A 22,736-nucleotide genomic window follows, 5' to 3' on the forward strand; every position below is an offset into this window, starting at 1 on the left:
TTTAGCTTTACTTTTAACAAGCTGTCTGTCTTTTGGCTTAATGTTTTACAATGTGATTCTTTCCATTTTAATTTTTTTTTTTATCATTCTGTTTGAAAACTGTTATTTTCTGTGAACAACTCAGTACTGCAGGTAAAGATGATTTAAAAAAAAAGATTATTAAAATATGAGCACACATACTTTTTTGATGGGGAGCCTGTGCCCCAGTACTGATGAAAGGTTAGAAACGCCCCTGGTTCTTATTAGTCAAAAAAAGACGCTTACGTTAACGGCTGTAGTTTAATAACTAGTTGCAATTGGCATGTAAACTAACAATCAAGCAAATGTTTTTAAAACTAAAATATAAATATATATATATATTAAAAAAAATCAAGAGCTAGTTTGACCCTAGTTTGGCCTGTGTGTAACAAGAGCAATCATTTCTCTTTCACATAGATACTTATCATTCTAGAGTTACATAGCCACCAAGCCCTTGAGATTCACTGTGACATTCATGGTATGTGCTGCAGGCCTGGGCACAGGATTTATACTGTATCAGCGAGAAATACAAATGGTCATAAGTGCCAAATGTTGTGCATGCAACAAACAGATTCATCTATTTATCTGTTTACATCTGTGCTGTTTATCTCCTGTTTGAGTGAGAGTTTTTCTGTGGCTGCTGTGGGTGACCTGGAAGATGTCCAGATGATGTGCGGCCCCGGGATGCAGGGGGTCTGGTAGTTGTGTGGGTCGAGAAGACGGGAGGTTCAGAGTTTTGAGTATGCTGACTCTGTGAAGGGTGAATAAATTGACCGTTCTGTCCAGCTTCTCTGTGATGCCCTGCTTCATCTATGCTGCTGCTCTCTTCATTCACTCCGGAGAAAGAGGATGCAGAAAGACCTTTCAACTGCTGTCTCACAGCAACACTGATATATAGAAACAAGGGCATGTAGTCTTAAGACTGTGGCCACCTGCTGACCAAACACAGCACATTAACTCTTCAACATCAATGGAAAGTTTCTCTGCATTGGTTCCAAGTTGCTGTCTTGTGCACTGACTGATGGGAGCTGTGACCCGTTCTGTGTGCTCTCACCCAAATCGGAGGCACTGCTGCTGCTGTGTTGTTCTCCTGCTTTCCTTGCCTACTCCAGTTCACTGGCAGCTTTTAAGACTGCAAATGTGTTCCTTTTCTTGTTTTTCTCATTTTGCTGTAAATACAAAATTGGAGAATTCAGTGACATGACTGTAAATGACCAATGGATTTTGTAACCGTAGTAGGCAGATCTATGTCCATTGATAAAATTAAATTGAATTAAACTATATAAAATATAGTCTATGTGTTAATACTAGTACTACTACTACTACTACTACTACTACTACTATTTATTAGCTCAATGTTAGTGCTTCCATCTAGTGGTGAGTTTACATAATGTCATCTGCCCATATAACCCTGTTTAAAATGAAACGTAGGAGACATTTGGACTTACTGTTTGAAGTGTCTTTTTCAGTTCCATGTTTACCCTTTTGTATGTTTTAAAAGTGGACTGCAGATAATATATCGCAATTTATATTGCAGATAATATATCGCATTTTTTACAAATGTTTTTAGGCCTACCGTTACAATCGTCGTCCTCACAAGAGTACTGTAGAGGAAACACATATTGATGTAGGCTATTTATTTAGACATTCCCACTTACACCAAGAGCAGAAGAAAAGGCAGCACCAGTCTGAACCAGGAAGGGAAGTCTGACTCCAGGGTCTCCTGATTCACATCAAACATGCGGTTTTATCCACTGCAGGAAAAATATAATATTCTAGGACACTCTTCTAAAACGGCAGAAAACTAAATCTAACCTAGTAAAAGTAGGTTTTAAACAAACACGTTATGAAATGTTTATTTTATTTGTTTATTGCTATAGTGCTGGTCAGTCTGCAGTTCTAAAACCTGACACAAAAGTATTTCTTAGCCATGGGATGCATTAAAATTGTGCTTTTCATTTTATGTAAATGAAGGTCTAATGCTGTCAAGAAAAGATACAACATTTTGGCCATCAGTGACTTGTTTACAGAGCATGCTACACTGCTGCACAGGTAATATGTGGACAGAGTTCCGCCAGGTATTGTTGGGGAAATAAATAATTGTTTTTATAAGACAGCTGTAAAACATATTAACTTGTAGGCTAAACATTTTAATGCTTTCATTTTATATGTTTATTTCTAGCTTTATTTATTTATTGCTTATACTAATGTGCTCACTGGCTGTATTTGCAAATCTTTAAAACAAGCAAAAATAAATTAACAAATAAATAAATGAACAGTCTTCAAATAACGGTAACTGCATTTTGTGCTGATTTTGAGGAAAAGGATGTGAGAAAATTGTAGACTTGCACTCTGCTGCACTCTAGTGCTAAAGATTTGCCATTGCAAGCCTTGGCCCGTAACCATACCCACTTTTTTAGTGTTAATTTATACATACAGTACATGTAGCTATAAATACATACAAGCCTGCTATTTTAAGTCTAATTATTTGTATTTATACTTAATTCAAAAGATTAAAAGTTGTCACCGCACTGAACAATTTCAGAAACATCAAAATACTCAGTTCTTACATAATCAGCACCATTTTTAATTTATACATAAACTTTGCAAACCTGAAGGGTCCACAGTCAAGAGAGGGATGAATGGAGACAATGGTGTATATAGCTGGTAGTGTAGAGAGGAAGATGATGACCAGCAGCATGGCCATGTAGAAGTTATTGGAGCCTGAAGCTTTGAAGACCTGTTCCGCAGGCACATTACAACACATCACCGCCCAACACTGCAGGTACAAGTGAAGCCGGAGAAGATTAAATGCTGGAAGACATGGAGTGTAGAATGCCCCCATCCTGATACACACATACACAATGACAAAGATGCGGTGAGATTTGATGGTGTGCTGGTTTCATATGAAAACCAAGAAAGTGCTACATAAAATGGAGATAGTTCTCACCAGATCATTCCCTGATTGAAGATCAGCCCCAGAACATTTCCACTGACGTCAAACTCTGAATAGGACGGCTAATGAAGAAAAGTGCACTTCAGTTATAAATGAAGGGGAATCACTGATACTGACCACTGCATGTGTTGTGGATACTCACAAAGCCATACTCTAAATCCCAGCACCAGCAGTTGTTTAAGAATCACACCAGTATGGCACAGAGGAAATCACCAATAAGCAGAATGATGTAAGTCCTCACTGTATTAGAAATGATGAGACATACAAACTCCTGTATAGACACAGAGGATGCTGACAGTCTCTAAATTTTTGATGTAATGCATCATAATATTAAACACTTGATTTTTAAACTCTCTGGTTATTCTAGTGATCCTAGTTTAACCTTGTTTTATTTGTTCAAACATACACTCAATGTCTGTTTAATATACAAATGCTTTAAATTAGATTTAATTATGCATACTTGCTGAGGGTAAAATCAATGTCAACGCATATGTAATTTGCCATTTATCAAACTGTATTTAAAATACAGTTACAGTAAATACATATATAAAGGCTATATATATATATATATATATATATATATATATATATATATATATATATATATATATATATATATATATATATATATATATATATATTAGGGCTGTCAAATGATTAATCACGATTAATCACATCCAAAATAAAAGTTTTGTTTTACATAATATATGTGTGTATACTGTGTATATTTATTATGTATATATAAATACACACACATGCATGTATATATTTTAAGAAGAATATGTTATGTTTATATATTAAATATATTTATATATAATATAAAATATAAGAATATAAATATATAAATGTATATACATGTAAATATTTTCTAAAATATATAATTTATGTGTGTGTATTTATATATACATAATAAATATACCCTGTACACATACATATATTATGTAAACAAAACTTTTATTTTGGATGTGATTAATCGTGATTAATCATTTTGACAGCCCTAATATATATATATATATATATATATATATATATATATATATATATATATATATATATATATATATACTGTATATATTGCTTACACTACCATTCAAAAGTCTCTTTTGCACATCATTTATTTGATCAAAACTGATAATAATCATATAATATATTATATACAGGTCCTTCTCAAAAAATTAGCATATTGTGAAAAAGTTCATTATTTTCAATAATGTAAAGATAAAAAATAAACTTTCATATATTTTAGATTTATTGCACACCAACTGAAATATTTCAGGTCTTTTATTGTTTTAATACTGATGATTTTGGCATACAGCTCATGAAAACCCAAAATTCCTATCTCAAAAAATTAGCATATTTCATCCGACCAATAAAAGAAAAGTGTTTTTAATACAAAAAAAGTCAACCTTCAAATAATTATGTTCAGTTATGCACTCAATACTTGGTCGGGAATCCTTTTGCAGAAATGACTGCTTCAATGCGGCGTGGCATGGAGGCAATCAGCCTGTGGCACTGCTGAGGTGTTATGGAGGCCCAGGATGCTTCGATAGCGGCCTTAAGCTCATCCAGAGTGTTGGGTCTTGCGTCTCTCAACTTTTATCTTCATAATATCCCACAGATTCTCTATGGGGTTCAGGTCAGGAGAGTTGGCAGGCCAATTGAGCACAGTAATACCATGGTCAGTAAACCATTTACCAGTGGTTTTGGCACTGTGAGCAGGTGCCAGGTCGTGCTGAAAAACGAAATCTTCATCTCCATAAAGCTTTTCAGCAGATGGAAGCATGAAGTGCTCCAAAATCTCCTGATAGCTAGCTGCATTGACCCTGCCCTTGATAAAACACAGTGGACCAACACCAGCAGCTGACATGGCACCCCAGACCATCACTGACTGTGGGTACTTGACACTGGACTTCAGGCATTTTGGCATTTCCTTCTCCCCAGTCTTCCTCCAGACTCTGGCACCTTGATTTCCGAATGACATGCAAAATTTGCTTTCATCCGAAAAAAGTACTTTGGACCACTGAGCTCAGCAGATGGAAGCAAGTCTCTGTAGCCCAGGTCAGGCGCTTCTGCCGCTGTTTCTGGTTCAAAAGCACACGCCTGTGCACGGTGGCTCTGGATGTTTCTACTCCAGACTCAGTCCACTGCTTCCGCAGGTCCCCCAAGGTCTGGAATTGGTCCTTCTCCACAATCTTCCTCAGGGTCCGGTTACCTCTTCTCGTTGTGCAGCGTTTTTTGCCACACTTTTTCCTTCCCACAGACTTCCCACTGAGGTGCCTTGATACAGCACTCTGGGGAACAGCCTATTCGTTCAGAAATTTCTTTCTGTGTCTTACCCTCTCGCTTGAGGGTGTCAATGATGGCCTTCTGGACAGCAGTCAGGTCGGCAGTCTTATGCGGTTTTGAGTAATGAACCAGGCTGGGAGTTTTTAAAAGCCTCAGGAATCTTTTGCAGGTGTTTAGAGTTAATTAGTTGATTCAGATGATTAGGTTAATAGCTTGTTTAGAGAACCTTTTCATGATATGCTAATTTTTTGAGATAGGAATTTTGGGTTTTCGATGAGCTGTATGCCAAAATCATCAGTATTAAAACAATAAAAGACCTGAAATATTTCAGTTGGTGTGCAATGAATCTAAAATATATGAAAGTTTAATTTTTATCATTACATTATGGAAAATAATGAACTTTTTCACAATATGCTAATTTTTTGAGAAGGACCTGTATATAATAATTTCAGTTTAAACTTTTTAAATATATTTGTTAAAATGTAATTTATTTATATGATGACAAAGCTGACTTCAGCAGTAATTGCTCTAGTTTTCAGTGTCACATGAACTTTCAGAAATCATTCTAATATGCAGATTTGTTGGTCAAGAAACATTGATAATAAGAGATGTTGAACAGTTGTGCTTCTTAACATTTTTGTGGAGACCCTGGTGCATTTTTTTTAGTATGTTTTGATGAACAGAAAGTTCAAAAGAACAGCTTTTGAAATAGAAACCTTTTGTAACATTGTAAAATTCCTTACTTTTGATCAATTTAATGCATCACTGCTGAAAAAAACTAAATTAATTACTTATTAAAGTTCAATTATTTAGATTACTTAGTTAATATTGAATGGAAATTTGTCATACAACTGAAATGTATAAATTTTAAGTCATTTCTGCAATTCTGTGCCACCATATCCTTAAGCCCCCCATCCTGAGAAGTTTGTGTTCCTCCAAAGGTTTCTTCCTTATCTTACCTAAATGCTCACTGAAGGTTTGTTCACTGGAATTCTATACTTTGTAATGCTGCTTTGGGACGTATTGTGTTCCAATTGTAATGAAATTTGTATTGTGAAAAGAGCTATACAATTACAACTCAGTTGAACCACTCCTCCCCAGTACCTGTCCCAGCAAGGCTCTCTGGGAACATCAGCAGGGTGCATTATGAGCTGAGGAGCAGTTGAGTTGTCTGGCACAGTCACATTGTACAGATTGTCATATTCTTCTTTACAATCTCCTCCTCTGCCCTCTTCAAAATATGTGACAGTTAGGAGGATAAATGACCTTCATAAGAAGATGATTCATTTAACACAGAGAGCTAGAATGATGGAAATTGTTATTTTTTGAACGCCAGAAAGACTGAAGATGGGATTGTGAGCACTTTAGTCTTTGTTAAATGGAGCTGTACCTTTAGTTGGATGGCATCCATGAGAGCGATGATGAATGTGTAGAGGTTCCCCAGGAAAAGGGCGAATATGCGTTCCAGCTGCCATTGGAGGGCGACGCGTGGATGATAGTTCTCTAAAGTGCTGATCACATCGAACAGCATCGGACAGAACATTCCCAACAGAGACATCACCATGTTCACCTGAGGGTATGTGAAACCATGCAAAATTCATTTTTATTGATTGACAAGAAGGTTTCTATTGCACACTGTTACATGAGTCTGACCTCATTCCTCTCCCACCGGCCGTAGTTCTCCAGTCCCTCCAGAGCAAACTTCTGAGACCTGCGCACTACAAAGTAGATCAAGTACCCATTCCCTGTCAGACAGCAGAGCACCAGGAAGTTGGCCAGCTCTCTAAGGAATCGTGTCAGGTGGATGTTGTCATCTTTTCTGCTCTCTTGCTCCTCAACAATGGCCTCCTGTTAATGTGCTGAATTTATCAGATTAAAGGGATCATGTCATTCTTTTTATTATTATTTATTTTTCAAATAAAGACTAAAGGGTTTCCCCCCTGTTGAGATGTTATTTGAGTTTTTATCTTGTTTTTAGTTTTTTTATTTCATTAACAATTTGCACCCTTATTCTGGCTCTTAATATGAAACAGGTAAGGTATAGTGAATGATAAGATGTAACAATGAATAGATGTAAATGTGCATATTTATTTTTCAGTATGTTTGTCTGATATGTCTGTCTTTCTCATTTCTGCCACATAAGAAAAAAAATAATTTTGGTAAGTCATTGTATATATAATATGTCACATTAATATGACATAAAGAGTTGATTTTGTCATAATTATGACTTATTATTTCAAACTTTTGTCATAATTGAGACTTGCTGCTATTTTTCTTACGTGGTGGAATTGAAATTTTTTCAGCACCCTGACAGTATGTGATCTTTTTTTTTTGTTTTACTCTGTAGGATGTTATTCAGCTCTGAAACATATATAGAATGTTTTTATAGTTCTTTTTTTGGAGAACTTTATTTCAAATTATAAGACTCCTTTATTATCTACAAAGTGGATATGGGTCCAGCACAAAGAAAATTAAGAGAAACACACCTTAAAACTAGTGGTGATGGAAGCAAACTTGTTGTCTGCTGTCTCAGGATTTCCAGTGAGGTAATCCCAACTAGTAAATGTCTTCCAACTGAAATTAAAGCTGGGGTCATCTCCGCCACCTTCTTCATTGGCATTGCGGGCCATACTGTTGGGTAAGAGTGAGAAAATCAGTAAAGAAACGTTTTGTCTCTGGACTAAGTGGTAGAAAGGTACTTCTAGACACTCAATAAAGGTTTGTGATATGGACTATCATCACTCATGTCCTGATTACCATCATGTAGCTATAAGCCACTGTACCCACTCGCACTAGAAAGTAGGAAAGGGGCAAGCAGAATTTGAGCCACCCAATGGCCCACTGGTTATACTGGTTATAGTACTTAGCATAGCCCTGAAATAGACAAATACATGTTTTGGACTTGGATGCAACGTAAATTGTGTATAAGTACATGTTGGAGTCGGTAGGCTTTTGTAATGTCTTTGAAAGAAGTCTCTTTTGCTCACCATAGCTGCATTTATTTAATCAAAAATACAGTAAAAACAGTAATATTGTGAAATATTATCACAATTTAATATAAATGTTTTCCATTTTAATATATTTTAAATTTAAATTTATTTCTGTGTTGGCAAAGCTGTTGCTTTAATGTCACTTATAGTAACTTATTGATAAATATAATGCATCCTTGCTGACTAAAAGTATATATTTCTTTAAAATAAAAAATCTTACTGACCACAAACTTTTGAACGGTAGGCATAATCATATAGACTTACCCCAAAATCCCATAAGACTGTAAAATTCATAGCACTGGCCCCTTCATTTCTGAGCACTGTCTTCCTGGGTATACTACCATATGGTTTCCTCATAAGTGCCGGAAGGTGAATGAGAATGTGGCAGGTAAAATTTTTTTTAAAAAAGGACAGTTTACATTTAATGAAATAACTTTTCATACTGTAAATTGTAACTTTGATGGACTGAATATGTTTCTCACCTCTGGAACCATTATTAGCCTAAACGTCAGTCCAAATAAAATCATATTGATGCCATACATCCACCGCAGAAATATAAAGTAAGAGGCAACTGATGAACCAAAATGACCTATAAGAAGATAAAAATAGAGTTTGTTTAGAGATTAGGGAAAAAACAGCAGGAGAGAGAAGGAAGCTCAAACTGAGAAGTGTCACACTTTCTGTTTCCTTTATTTTCATCTCCCATGGGATGCAGGCAGTCTTGAAGTTCTCAAAGTCTCGTTAAAACTTAATCCATTTCTGACAATTAGAGTAATAAAGAAAAATAATGATGACTCTAAAACTGTAGAAGGATATATTCAGTTCTATCAGTTTTATAATGATCATCTCCTCACCTTCGTCATCACGACCTTGTAGGCATAGATTTTCCTGCCTTTGCCTTTTCCCAAAGCCCCTTCATATTTCTCCACAGACTCCTGAAACTCCCTGAGACAGAACACAACTCGCTGGCATTATGAAAGCTGGTGTACACGTGCAAAAACAGCAGTGACAGGACGCACCTAAGGACAACTAGTTTTTTCTTCATGGGCCAGGGTTTTCCTCTCATTGTGGAGATTAGCTTTTTCCTTTCGTCCACTGCTTCTTTTAACTTTTCCAGCTCATCTGGGGTCAGAGAACCCAAAACTCCCACTGCCTGATTGTCCTTTGATTTGGAGTCAGAGTCCGATTCAGATTCAGATTCTGAATCAGATTTGGACTCAGATTCTGAGTTGGGAGGGAGGGAGAAATAAATGCAGTTATGTTGAGTGGGACTCAAATATCTGAAAACCACAAATGGGATTGCATTTGCTTGGTATTTTTCTAATTTAAAAATATAACATTTCCATTACAAATTATATTAAGAGCAAAACAATTTATGAGAAAAGCCAAAATGAAAAATTCCTGAAAAAAGTTTAATTTACTCTATATTGATTTAATGCAACATTTTTAATAATAAAATAAGATTAAAACATGAATATTAAATAATGTTCCTTATTTAATATAATAATAAAAAAAATCCAATAAGCTAAACATATTTAGATACTATGATACATACATATTTAGATACATATTTAGAACTTATTTAAACACACATTCCAGGTTTAGTGTTTAAAAAAAAATGTAAAAAAAATTTTTTTAATGTGATTTCAAACTTTTAGACTTCATCTAGTCCATAATATGGTTATAGTTTGATACATTTATTGATTTATTATAATGGGTGTAAAAGAATACAAACTTACGTAGTCTCTGTCTTCTTTCTTTTCTTTTTCTTTTTCGTCTTTCCAGAATTAGTGTCTTGGTTCTTTAATTTTTTGTTGTTTTTCTCTTTACTGGATTCTTCCTCAGCCTCCTCTTCATCTGTATTCTTTCTCCTTCGCCTTTTTCCATGTTTCTCGCCCTCTTTCCTTGCTGTTTTGTGGCATTTCTCCGGTTTTTTCTCTGCTCTTTTATTGTCCACCACAGTCATTCTCTTCTCTTGCTAACTTCTCTCTCTTCTCCGTTTGCCATCTCGGAGCGTCTGCTTCTCCTTACCTCCCTTAGAGTTTTCCTCCACTTCCACATAGTAAAATCTGAATTCATTATCCTTTCCTCCAAAAATATGACCAAAAATATATGATAAACATCATCAAAGTATGAACGTATAAAATACACGTAGAAAGTATTAATCATCTTTACCATCACTTCCAGATGCGATAAGTTTATGCCGTGGCATCCTCCTCCTAAGTGGCCTTCAGTCTGTGCATGTGGTTGACATCACGTGTGTGGTGTGTCCATGCATACTCTTTTTTTTCTTGTTTAATAAAGAAAGGGGGTCACACAGTAACAAGCCAAAATAGAGGATGATGGTCTAATGACTGACTATAGAAAGTGCAAAGAGGGAGATAATAGATGATGAGTGCTGCAGGGTAACCAGAGTCTTTGTGAGCTGTGCTTTCACTTATAGTGCAAAAGTTACTCTAAAAACTCTAAAAAGCTTGATTTCGCAGGAAATGTTACAATCATTATAAAACCACAGCATTAAGATGTTAAATGAATGACATTCATGTAGAAAATAAGATTTTAGATAATAAGATTGTAAAAGAATACATACATAAAATACAAAATGGCATGCTAAACTACTACAGAGCAATGCCGTGTCACTACAGTATATCTAACAGTGTACAGTATCTGGCACATAAGAGCCAAAGCTGCTATGCAATAAAGACTTAAAGCAGAAAGTCTAGAAGTGTCTCCGGAGAAATTAAAATGAAGATAAATTTTACTCATATATGCCTGAGGTGCCCTGTGAGATTGTGTTCCACAGAACGGAAGAAGCATAGAAATAGAGATATTATTAGATGAATGGGAAAGGAGACATTGGGTTCTATAAATAGATCTTGATATGGTTGCTGTATTTATAGATAACTGAATCTCAGTAAGCTTGTTTATATTTGTCCTTATGGTTCTAAATGATCCCAACAACATTTAATAACAGGAATTAGATAACAGTATAGCATGGTGCTATAGTAACACAAGGGTCATGGGTTTGATTCCTAAGGTATGCATGAACTGATTGAAAAAAACAAAACAAAACTTGAATGTAGTGTTATAAGTCATTTTGGATAAAAAAAAAAAAAAACATCTGCCAAATATATAAATATAACGTAAACAGAAAATATTAAAAAAATAATAATAAAAATTACCCTGTCAGAAACGTTACTGAGACCAGAAGGTAGTGGTGACCTTGTGGTTAACGCTTTGGGACGCTACTATTCCCTAGTGTTGATCAACCAGTAAAATGGAGAGTAACTGAGCGAAATTTGTCATTATTACATCCTTAAAATAGGCATTTAACCTCTGCTTGCTCCAGGGATTTCTCCTATTTCTTTTTGCAGTTAATGTAAAGAAGCTCAATGCATACGATATAGCTAACAAAGAAGTGAAGTTTAAGTATCTCCAAAGCACTGAATCCAACAACAACAACAACAACAACAACAACAGTATTTGTTCCTTCATTGCGGTTACGGATCTGCAGTAGGTGGCGATAATTCTCCTAAGGAGTTAATCGCCATTAAGTAAGAAGAAGATGTTACACATCCTGACCACCTGATGTCACTAAAGGTAAACATTTGAGGCTGTTCTATTGAAATGAATGAGAAATCTAGGGAAATTCAGATGATGACAGGCTACATTGGATTTTCAATGTTTGACCCATTTCTTGAGCACATTACCCTCCCAGTCAGCAGGTATTTTATTCATACAGTGTATTTGTGCATAGTATATCAATATCTGTGTGTCTGTGTGTCATCTCATTGGGTTGAGTGTATATCTCTGTACTTGTGTTCTTGCCCTGCAGAGAGCCAGATTGTTTTCCTCGGCTAAGTTTAGAAGCACCGTTTGGGGATTCCATCTTCGGAGAACTGACACAGGCCATAACTATATTCTGAGCATGTTTTCTTCTCTCTTCCTCATTCTCTCAGCCACTGGCACACCTTTGATCAACACAAAATGTTCCATTGTGGATGCTATTTTTTTCCCACTCATGTCCTAATGAAAAAGGTCTTTCAGATATGTTAACAGTCTCAGAACAGGAAAATCAAACATTTTTGACCATCACAATCAAATCTACAGTACATGTACAGTACAAATAATGTTAATGAGAATATAAAGAGCTATTTAGTGTCAATAGACAAAACTAAAATGATGAGCTGGCAGCTTTCATTTGTACAAAAATCTGTTGTGAGTCACAGTCTAACAGCGCCTCATCCTTAATGTTGTCATCAGAAAAACCGCCATCAGGTAATCATGTGAGCCAATAATGAGCTGCATTCCATTACTCTGAAGAATCCTATAGTCAGGATATTTAATACACTCTGGGTGGATGAAGGATTATATTTATAGAAGGGCTGGTGCCATGTTACTCTCGCGTTTTCATTCAGCCCGTCTTCTTGGATAGAATTTTAGCATGATTCATTTCTATTTTGCACTCTTCTATATCCATTTGCTCATGGCAGGAACAAAACACTTGTGACAGGGATATTTTAGTACTGAGCCTGTGATTAAATCTGGATTTACTAGTGTTGCCTGGTTTGCTTGTTTACATCTCATTGGTGATAAAGGACTAAATATTTTCACACTCACGCCTGCTGACTGGATTATACTGTGTTCAGCCAATTTTCCTCTGAAAGTTTGTTCATTCAACAAAATTGTTTTGTTATTGAACTTGGTTATAAATTATTTTAAATGGAATCAAGACATGAATAAAGCTGTAGAGTTCGTAATTATTACTGTATTCAGTAGCCTTTGACTGAAGACGGATCAATAAAAATGATTTTGCTTAAGCGGAAAATGTCAAATGCATAGATGTAATTGCTGAAGCCATATTTTGAAATATCAACAGCTACAAGCAGGGTCTTTTATGTAAAAGCAGAATGAAAACACTGATACTATGAAAAACTGTCAGAATACTGGGTACTTTTGAGCAAATGAACAAAATTTCCCTTGAGGAAGAACACAGTAGAGAGGTAGAGAGGGAGGGCGCTGACATAATGTCAAAGTATACTTGAAGCAACTACAAGGGAAGGAAGAAGTTGTCAAAATAAAGTGGGACAACTGACGGAAATCAAGACTGGTTTTAACAGCGCATCTTATCGATTTAAATACATTCCATCACTCTAGAATACTACCTCATGGGTACTGGTATTACCTCACTGCAGTGTTGTTTTAAAATATCAGTGTTTAATTGGTTATTATATATATATATATATATATATTTATATATTCATTTTAATTAATTAACATTTTAGTAATTTTGTGTTTTTGTCATTTGTATTAGTTTTTCATGTCTATAGTATTTTATTTTAATTTTCTTTATTTTAGTATAAATGAAAATGAGAAATGTTGCCTTGGCACCTAGCTGAAAAAAATATTTTATTTTACATTTATTTTCAGTAATATGCCATGTTTTTGTGTGTGTGTGTGTGTGTGTTTTAGTTAACAGTTTAACTGTCAAAACCTTGCCTGTAGAGTTCTGTCATTCCATAATAAAGTATTTTGATTAACAAATGACTATATTGCCTATAGTCTAACAGGTTTCATTCCTGTCACCTCATGAAGAATACACAGAGTATTTGTGTATGGGTGTTTCTGTGGAGATAATGCAATATAAGCTCATTAGATCATCACTGCCTTAAGGTGAAAACACACTGAGTGTTAGTGTTCATGTTTCTGATGCTGTTATGGGTCAACACACTTGAGACAATGGCACCAGCAGCTGATAGTCTATGACTATTTCAACTTTATGACCCAATTGGCAATCTAACAAACACGTTATGGCACAGGAGCATACTTACAACTACAAAATACACTACAAAAAAATAAATAGATAAAACAGTCATGATTGTGATTTTTGTGTTTCAACTCAGTATTCAGTACATTGGGAGCTTATTTATCACTTGTATGAGCATAAATGTAAGGAAGAAAATCCAAGTTACTATTCACCACAGTTCTGGTTTAAATGTATAACTTCTATTTATCCACCAGTGTTTCAAGAAAATGCACATCTAAACTTTGCAGAGCTGTTGGCCACCAGGAATTGAGTTTGAGACCACTGACATATACACAAAATGGACATTTGAAAGCTTCAGTGAAATGCATAATGTAAATGCAGTGAGGTTCTGTAAGCTCAAGAATGCATGCAGACAAGGCAACATGTTTGGCCTGAATAGGGTGACTTACTGTTATCTGTGCATTGCAATAAAAAATGCAAAAATAAAATGTTTGTTTTTATTGTTCTTGTGTTTGACATGGGTTGGGACATCTAAGCAATGACAAACCAAAAACATCAGTTTAAATGTAAAACATGCCATAGATTAAGCCATTCCCTTGTACAGCATGTTTGCACACAACACACACATGCAAACAACACATACAGTGAAACAAAGTTCAAACTAGTTCAGGTAGGTTTATTTTCCCTAAATTTGCCGTTTTTAAACTCATCCCCCTCCTCCACTTTAAACTCTTCTTCTTGAAAAACAACCAGGCAGCTTCTGCCTTTGCTTATGTGCGAAGCCACCCTCAGGATACACAGAGTTGGGTTACACTACTGAAAGGAATCTCTCTCACTCCAACTCAAAGGCTTGTGGGTTTGTACATGTGAGAGTTTGTTGACTGACACTATAAGCTGTCAACATTTCCAGGTACAGAATTGATACAATGAATGAACTTCTTGGAAATATCTTAACAGTTCCTCAGTGGATAATGTATACAAGACGTCTTTTTATGCAGGCTGCTCTGAGTAGGCCTCAAACTTTTTTGTTGAATATATCTTTATTTCGAAGTCATATTTTCATTAATTCTTTTTATCTTTCAACATTTATCTTTTCCTATCTATAACCTCAGTTTCATATTATTTCTATAATTGGAATTAGTACGTAAATGCGTTTCTGACACCTCTGTGCAACATTACAGTCTGTGTGAAAACACCACTATAACAGTTCCTGTGCTTCCTTTGCAGTACAAAGATGGCATCAAAGTGTCAACACATGCCAAAAGTTGTAGTGCCAATAACAAAAAGAGCTGTGATAAAACAGAGTGGGACAGATAACACAAATTGGTGACTTGTAAATGTTAAAAGTACCTAATAAACATTAAAATACCACAGGTATAACAGAATAAATAGCTACTTAATGTCCCAGACTCCATTTCATGAGCCTAGGTGTCTTCAGGCTTGGGAGACTTTCATCAGGAAGGTATGACTTCGTCATCAGTGTAGGTGGCAAACCTTAAAAAGTGGATTGTGCCCCTCTTTGACTACAACGCCCCGCCCACGAGCGTCGAATGACCAATGAACTCCTGCCTAAAGAAGGAAACAAACAGAGTGAAAGAAGAGAGAGCTCGGGAGTCGGGAGAGGACGGGAGAGGAATTTACTTATTTACATCACCGACAAAGCCTCGGGAGGAAGACAAACTCCTTTTCGAAGAGTTCCCGTTCTTTAACCCGACCGATTAGATTTTAAAAGCCTTCAAGGTAAGCGCTACAACGTTTGTTTGTATTTTATTTAGGCGATAATCGCGAAAGGTTTGACGATGTGGTCACGGAAAGACTGGCTGACCCCGAAAAAAAAAGGCAGCGATTAACGATCACCGATTCAGGACGTGTATCAGGCCGGGTTAACCCGCTAGCTCGGATCTATAAACGCCAGGGTTATTCGAAGTATCGAGCTTTTTTGTTCGACGGGTGGGTCCCTAAAAAAAACAAAGTGTCCCAAGTTGTCAGCAGCAGCGGCACCTTCACGAACATCACAAGCCCCAGAACGTGACTCGCCTGGGCACAGAACACAGACACCGACAATCGCCAACTTTTCTTCGCCTTTTTATAATTTAGAAAATTATAAATCGATTTGGGATTTCTCTTCTTAATTCCTTTTATAAATGCCGTGTTTCAGCAATTGTTTTAAGACACATAAACCCAACGGATCATCTTCATTGTGTCGTGGGTTGTTTATTGTTCGACCGTGCCTGTATAAATTCAAGGAAATCTCGTTTAGTTGTTTGCGTTTTCGTTCTGTATGATACTAACGTTAGTTACTCAGACGAACACCTGGCTAAGCCAGTTAGCTTTTTGTTTCGGGCTTGTTCAAAGGACAGATTGTCTGTCTAGGGAGGAAATCCTGGAGCAAAAGGACAAAGAGAGAAGATTAAACAAAGCCAGTGCTGTTCTGTAGTCGCGATGTTTGCGTTTGGATGTGTCATGTTGATATTTTATGCCATGGTGTTTTTGGTTTTTACTGGCCGTTCTGGTTCATTCTGTTCTCTCAAATCCACCCAGTTTATCTGTCTGTGAGATTCGACAGAAGTAAGCTGACTATCTAGATAGCCAAGCGCTTAAGATACCCCAAAACGACGCTGTCTAGATAGTAAGCTCGCCAGGTTTTGAGACATATCCACTTCATCTTCATCTAGACGGTTAAATGACCTGTAATTCTCGGTTGAGTGGTGGTTTAAAGTTATGTTTACCGCCAGCATCGACTAGCACTAGTGTCCGTGAGCTGTTATTGATCGGTGGTGTCCATCAGCTGGTGTTTCGGATGGCTGAACACGTGAACACCGTCCTAACAGCTTCTGTGCTTCTTCTGCTTAAAATGACAGATTAGAGATGTAACGTTAGGCTTAATGTCTCACCTTTATTGCCTCCTGAAATTGCATATCACGCTTGACACCCACTCGTTTGGTTAGTCATGGTTGGGTGGGAGAGCTTGTGTCGTGCTGTTTAATGTGTAGACTTTATTTAGAGATACAGACAGACGGATGAGAAGCGAGTTCAGTTCCGTTTAGATGTGGTTTAGAATAGATACAGCAGAACTCGGTATTAGTCCGGTCAGTCGGTTGACGAGTGTAATTACTCTGTCCTGATGAGGGTGGCTGTGGAGCTTGTCTTATTTTTGGCTGAGATTAAACAAGGTTTTTTAATTATAGGGTGTTCGGTGTATCCACGCTTAGAGACTTACAGAAGTTTTTTGAAACCCTTGAGCTTTAAACGTGTACAAGGAAACTTTTTGCTAATTGAAAATTCTACACATGAAGAAATGAATCATAGTTTTGAGAAATGTCATTACAATGATGTACATTTACGTAAGATAAAGACAGTTTTCTAGAAAAAGCTCTTTTATTCTACATTGAGTATGTTCCCCTCATGGGTGCCACCATATTGCGGTCACATGACTATAGTGTTATTACTAATAATAGTATGCACTTTGCAAGAATTATTTTTCCTTACAGAGTATGTTAATTTGGTATGTTAGTATTGTTTTTTTTTAAGTAGGCTACATTTGCATGTTTTCAACTGTTTCAATCTAATACAACTTTCAATTGGTTCCTTAATTTATAATTAATTATATATATATAGATAGATAGATAGAGAGCACAATTAGCTGGTACTTTACCAAAAATAAACATTAAAGTAACACATACTAGGTATAACTCAATAGCACTTTTCATATCTGTTGACAACAGTCCCAATCTGATATCAATAGCTTAAAATATCTGTAACTCATTAACTTACTTGCTACAAGTAGCTACATTTATGAGCTAAACAAAAAACAAAAACTTAAAAACAATGATCTCTTCCACTCATTGCATGTGCTTGTAAGCCAAACACAATGCTGTCATTGTTAACAAGACCACTCTTGTTTCCATTTTCTTTTGTGATATATTAGCAATGGCCCAAGAGACAAACCAGAGTCCTGTGCCTATACTGTGTACCACAGGCTGTGGTTTCTATGGCAACCCCAGGACCAATGGCATGTGCTCGGTGTGCTATAAGGAGCACTTAAACAGACATCAAAGCAGTGATCGCAGTCCCATGAGTCCCCTGGGTAAGTCACACTGGAACATTAACCTGTTTGTCTAACCTCCCAGATAGAGCTTTCTGTGGTTACAGACCACACAAACAACATGGTTAAACTATGATATAAGGGTTCTCATTCAGTGCATCTCTTGGAGACAGTGATATTATAGTTGCTACAGCAATAACAGTCCATGGTTACTGCTTGCAAAGCATTTCAGACCCACCAGCACCCAGTGACAGCATGTTATTCTGAGCTGTTTTAGAGCTTAATTCTTTTCTTGGTGTCTAGCACAATGTTGGGTCCTCCCTGAGAAATTGTAATGATAAGCTGCACATGTTTTGTAGGCAGCACTGTTTGGTCACAGGTCTTTGTATAGTGTAGCACAGCTGTACCTGTGCACTGTTTGTGATTTGTGTCTTTGTGTTCTGTTGGACCAGCTTGCAGCCCCTCAGCAGAGGCCTCTGCTATACAGAGACTAGAAGCCAGCATAAACAAAGCAGAGCCTTCACCTGCACCCAGCACAGATACCATGAGAGAGTGAGTACTTCACATGTGTGTTTGTTGTTAATCCTCAGAATGAGAAAGAATGCATTCTATGTTCAGCTGCTTGACGTTTGAATGATCTCTGGTGTTTCAAGAAAAGCCAGTGCATAAACCCCCACCTGTTTGTTTTTACAGAAGTATTCCTTCCACCACCTTACCAGTCACACAACAGATGACAGAAATGAGCATTTCTAGAGAGGAAAAGACCCTGTCTCCTAAAGCTGAGGCTTCTGAACCAGGTAATTGCAATGAAATATGATCAAATACATTTTAAAGTAGAAACACAAAGCCCCTTGTTTAGTCTTTAGTGTTTCAAACTGTATAGAGTATGTCTCCTAAAGCTGAGGCTATCTCTTTGCGATGGACTCACATTCTATATATATATATATATGTATATGTGTGTGTGGTCTTTAGTGTTTCAAACTGTATATATATATATATATATATATGTGTGTGTGTGTGTAGCACTGGCACACACGTTAACATCCACTTACATTCCTTTTCCCTCCGCTTTGCTTTCGCTATAGATAGACAGGTGCACATGGCATTCTATTCGCACGGACATTATATTCGTTCACGCTTTATTTTCCGGCCATAATACATACTCGGACATTCATACATCTTGTAAGTTTATGGTAAAGGTTTAGTTAAGTTATTGGATTGTGTTCTATTGTATGCCATACCTGTTACATGTTGAGTGTTGTCAGATTATGGGTCGGAGGAGCCGGCGGTTGACCAAACTAGTTAATCCTCAGGGGTAGACCGATAGTGTTTGTACGTGTTTAGAGTGATCACTTGTGAATGTTTTATATCCTTATCTCTCTGATTTGAATGTTGTTGTCACATATGGTAATATATTTGTAGTATATGTTTATTTAAATGTGAATACATATACCATACTCACCTGTTATTGGTAAGCTCCTATAGGGGAGGAGCCTGGTCTTTAGAAAAGTGCCCAAAATGCTGAGACTTGGTCTCTCGGTAGGCTGAATGAGCTACTATTGTGCCACAAACAAATCAACACCTGTATAGTATAAGCATATTGTGGATACGTGTATATATTTTTGTGTTGGTATGTTTTTTTTTTTTTTTTATTTTTTTATTTTTTTTTTCTTTTTGTTTTTTTTTTTTACTTTGGTATTTGTGGTTGTTTTGCGCTACTTCACTGTAAATAAACACCACCATTGCACCATAGTGCATCTGTGAGTTGGACCATTTTTCGTGGGAAGTCAAACACACTTTTCTCTCTCTCTCTCTCTCTCTCTCTCTCTTTATATATATATATATAATTTATTTATATTAATGTAAAAAAAATATATATAGCGCAATTGTGTAAAAAGTGTAATAAATTAAATAATATTGTCCGGAAAATATTTACTTTTTATAAAGTTTAATCAGATAAATTTAGTAACATTTTTCACAAAATTAAATGTAGTTTCTTACGGTGTAAAATGAATGCTGTCAACAGAATAAAATAATTGCAATTGATTTCATGATTCTCACCATCTTTATTAAAATTGTTGAATGTAATCTTAAGTGTGCGTTAAAATAAGTTTGTTAAAACAACAACAACAAAAGAAAAAACAGTGCGCCATCCTGTTGCTTTATTGCGGGGGGGATTTTTAATGTCAGTAATAGGATTTTTCAAAAATGTCTTGACGAATGTCAATAGACCAAAACTATTAAATATTTACATTACTGCAGCTACAGCAGGAAGTAAGATGAACTCTCCTTCATCTGTTTTATTACTTATTATCACCATTAAAGTATGCAAGGAGTGTTTCTTTATAAGACTAAATATCTAGGATGTGAGTGTCAAAGGAAGCAGTATCATGTTTGTGGTGGTTGGGCCTTTTTTTCAGCTCTTCTTTGGACTAAAATGGACTTTGCTGCAAACAAAGCTCTCTTTGGGGCTGCTCCAGTTTTAGTGTGAGCTGTTTACTGATGACGGTCCTAAGTTCATGCAGTGTTAAGCACTTCATTCCAACAGAAATTAGGACTTTGGGGCTTTGTGGCAGAGCCTGTTTTAGGGAACAGCCCTATAAAATTGCAACCATACTCAGAAATCTGTCTCAGACTGCTTTCAGAATCCACCCATGCCACAGTGCAACAGTTTCATTTGAATCAATTTTCCCTCCATTCTTCCCACAGTCATAACACAGCCCACCTCCTCCTACTCCCCCATCCCTGTGGCTCAGGGCAGTGATGAGGGCAAGAGTCCAGATTCCTCCAAACCTAAGAAAAATAGATGCTTTACCTGCCGTAAGAGAGTCGGCCTAACAGGTGAGGCTCACTGATTGATCAATCTGATATTAGTGTGTGTCTGTAAACAGAGGACTTATGTTTTCATTTGTTTTACAGGTTTTGACTGTCGATGTGGTAATCTGTTCTGTGGAATTCACCGGTACTCAGACAAGCACAACTGCACGTACGATTACAAGTCTGAAGCCGCTGCGAAGATCCGTAAGGAGAATCCCGTAGTGGTGGCCGATAAGATCCAGAGAATATAAGCTTTACCCTCTTTCTCCAAGAACATTGGTGGATAAAATGGACGACTTGGAAAACGGACTTGTGTTTTTCTATCAACTTAAAAAGAAACCGAGAGAACTGTTCCGTCTGAGGCTCATGCATGAACGATCTTGACAGATTTTGGTTTTCTAATAGGTATTAATTTTTTTCTTTTTTTCGTTTTTTGTCCTCTCTGTGGTGTTTTATGCTAGTTATTCTTGCATATTCTTTTGTTCACTAAAGCATAGGACACCTTTCAGGAAATTTTAGCTTTTATTATATATTTTTTATTTTTTTGCCTGTTCCCGCCCTCATGCAATGAGAGTGGCAGATATTCTGTGCCAAAAAGTGGCTGTGTAGTTTCTGAGTAAGTAGGCTTCAGCCTTTGACTTGTTATCATGAATGATGCCGGATTTTTAAGAGGTGTGTCAAAGCTCTACCCGGTGATGTGTGCGGGTGTATTGGTCTGTTAAACTGCAGTTTGTCATTACCATCTGTTCTAGCAAAATCAGTTGGAATGTGAGGCCGCCCAGTTAATACCGTTTATTTAGAATTATTTTAGATTGTGAACTTGCTACTGTGACATCATCCCTTTTCTTTGTTTTTGAATGAATGGTTGAGATTCATCAGAAGTCTTTTTTTTTTTTTTTTGAATTATTATTATTCATCTGTTGTAGACAACTGTTTTCCCACATTCTAGAACCAATAACATCCATTCTGCGTTTTAGAGTTTCAGATGCCTGGGAGTTTTATTTGTGTTAATTATGTGAGACTTTTTGATAAGACTGTAAGGTGGTACAGTCTGTTTCCGTGTGAGCGTACTTGTGTGCACGGGGGAAATTTGCACACAAGTCCTTCTTCCTGTTGTCAAAGTGAGATGAGCTAACCCTCCTTTAGACAGTGCATTCATAACACCGCAATAGTATAGGCATAAAGTCAGACCTGATTCTGTGAAACATTGTTCATTTTGTTTGTTTTAAAATGCACCCACAATGCACCTGTCATTTTTGTGTGTCTGCATATGTTAATGTAAGCGAGTCCGAGTGCATGTATTGTGTATAAAAATGTCTTTTCTTCTGTAGGGAGTGAGGTTTCCTAAAAAAAAAAAAAAAAAAAAAAAAGATATCTGTTGAGAGTATGTATCTGTTTGAGGTTTAATTTCAGCCTTTAGTTATATGCAAATTTGTATGAAAAAACCTTACTATGTTCATATTTATGTGATGCATTTAAACCTTTTACCTGGCATTAAAGAAAAAAGTATTGTAAATAAAAATATACAGAGAGAAAATATACAGTCATGTTGTACTGTTGTCATTTTGGGGGAAATTCCATGACGTCATGCAGTTAATTGTTTTTGAGTAATTTGTAAGCATTCTTATACTGAATAACACACAGCAGAAGGCCCAAATTGTAATTTCCTGACAGCCGAATGATTTTTCAGATGTCGTTTGTTTCACACACCTGTCCCAGCTGCTGACGCAAAGACATCCTGTTTTCACGGCAGCTGTCCTGACCACCTTTAGCCCTTCTGTACTCGCAACCAAAGCAGATTTGACAATCCTGCCAGACCTAGTAACAGCTGGAGACGCTGTGTCACCCTCTAAGGAA

At 36.5% G+C, this 22,736-nt stretch overlaps 1 protein-coding gene and 1 pseudogene across 1 annotated transcript; one reads left to right on the forward strand and one right to left on the reverse strand.

Annotated features, from left to right (window-relative positions):
* Positions 1-417: 417 nt before the first annotated feature.
* Positions 418-10,462, reverse strand: LOC109079711 (annotated as a pseudogene).
* A 5,133-nt stretch (positions 10,463-15,595) lies between these two features.
* On the forward strand, positions 15,596-22,422 carry LOC109083631 (AN1-type zinc finger protein 5-like). Its single transcript, XM_019098408.2, has 6 exons — positions 15,596-15,757; positions 17,946-18,104; positions 18,515-18,614; positions 18,756-18,859; positions 20,772-20,903; positions 20,982-22,422. The coding sequence occupies exons 2-6, from the start codon at positions 17,948-17,950 to the stop codon at positions 21,128-21,130; spliced, it is 642 nt and encodes a 213-aa protein (XP_018953953.1). The 5' UTR covers positions 15,596-15,757; positions 17,946-17,947; the 3' UTR covers positions 21,131-22,422.
* Positions 22,423-22,736: the final 314 nt, after the last annotated feature.

The sequence above is a fragment of the Cyprinus carpio genome, chromosome A5 (assembly GCF_018340385.1).
Source record: "Cyprinus carpio isolate SPL01 chromosome A5, ASM1834038v1, whole genome shotgun sequence".
Taxonomy (NCBI): domain Eukaryota; kingdom Metazoa; phylum Chordata; class Actinopteri; order Cypriniformes; family Cyprinidae; genus Cyprinus; species Cyprinus carpio.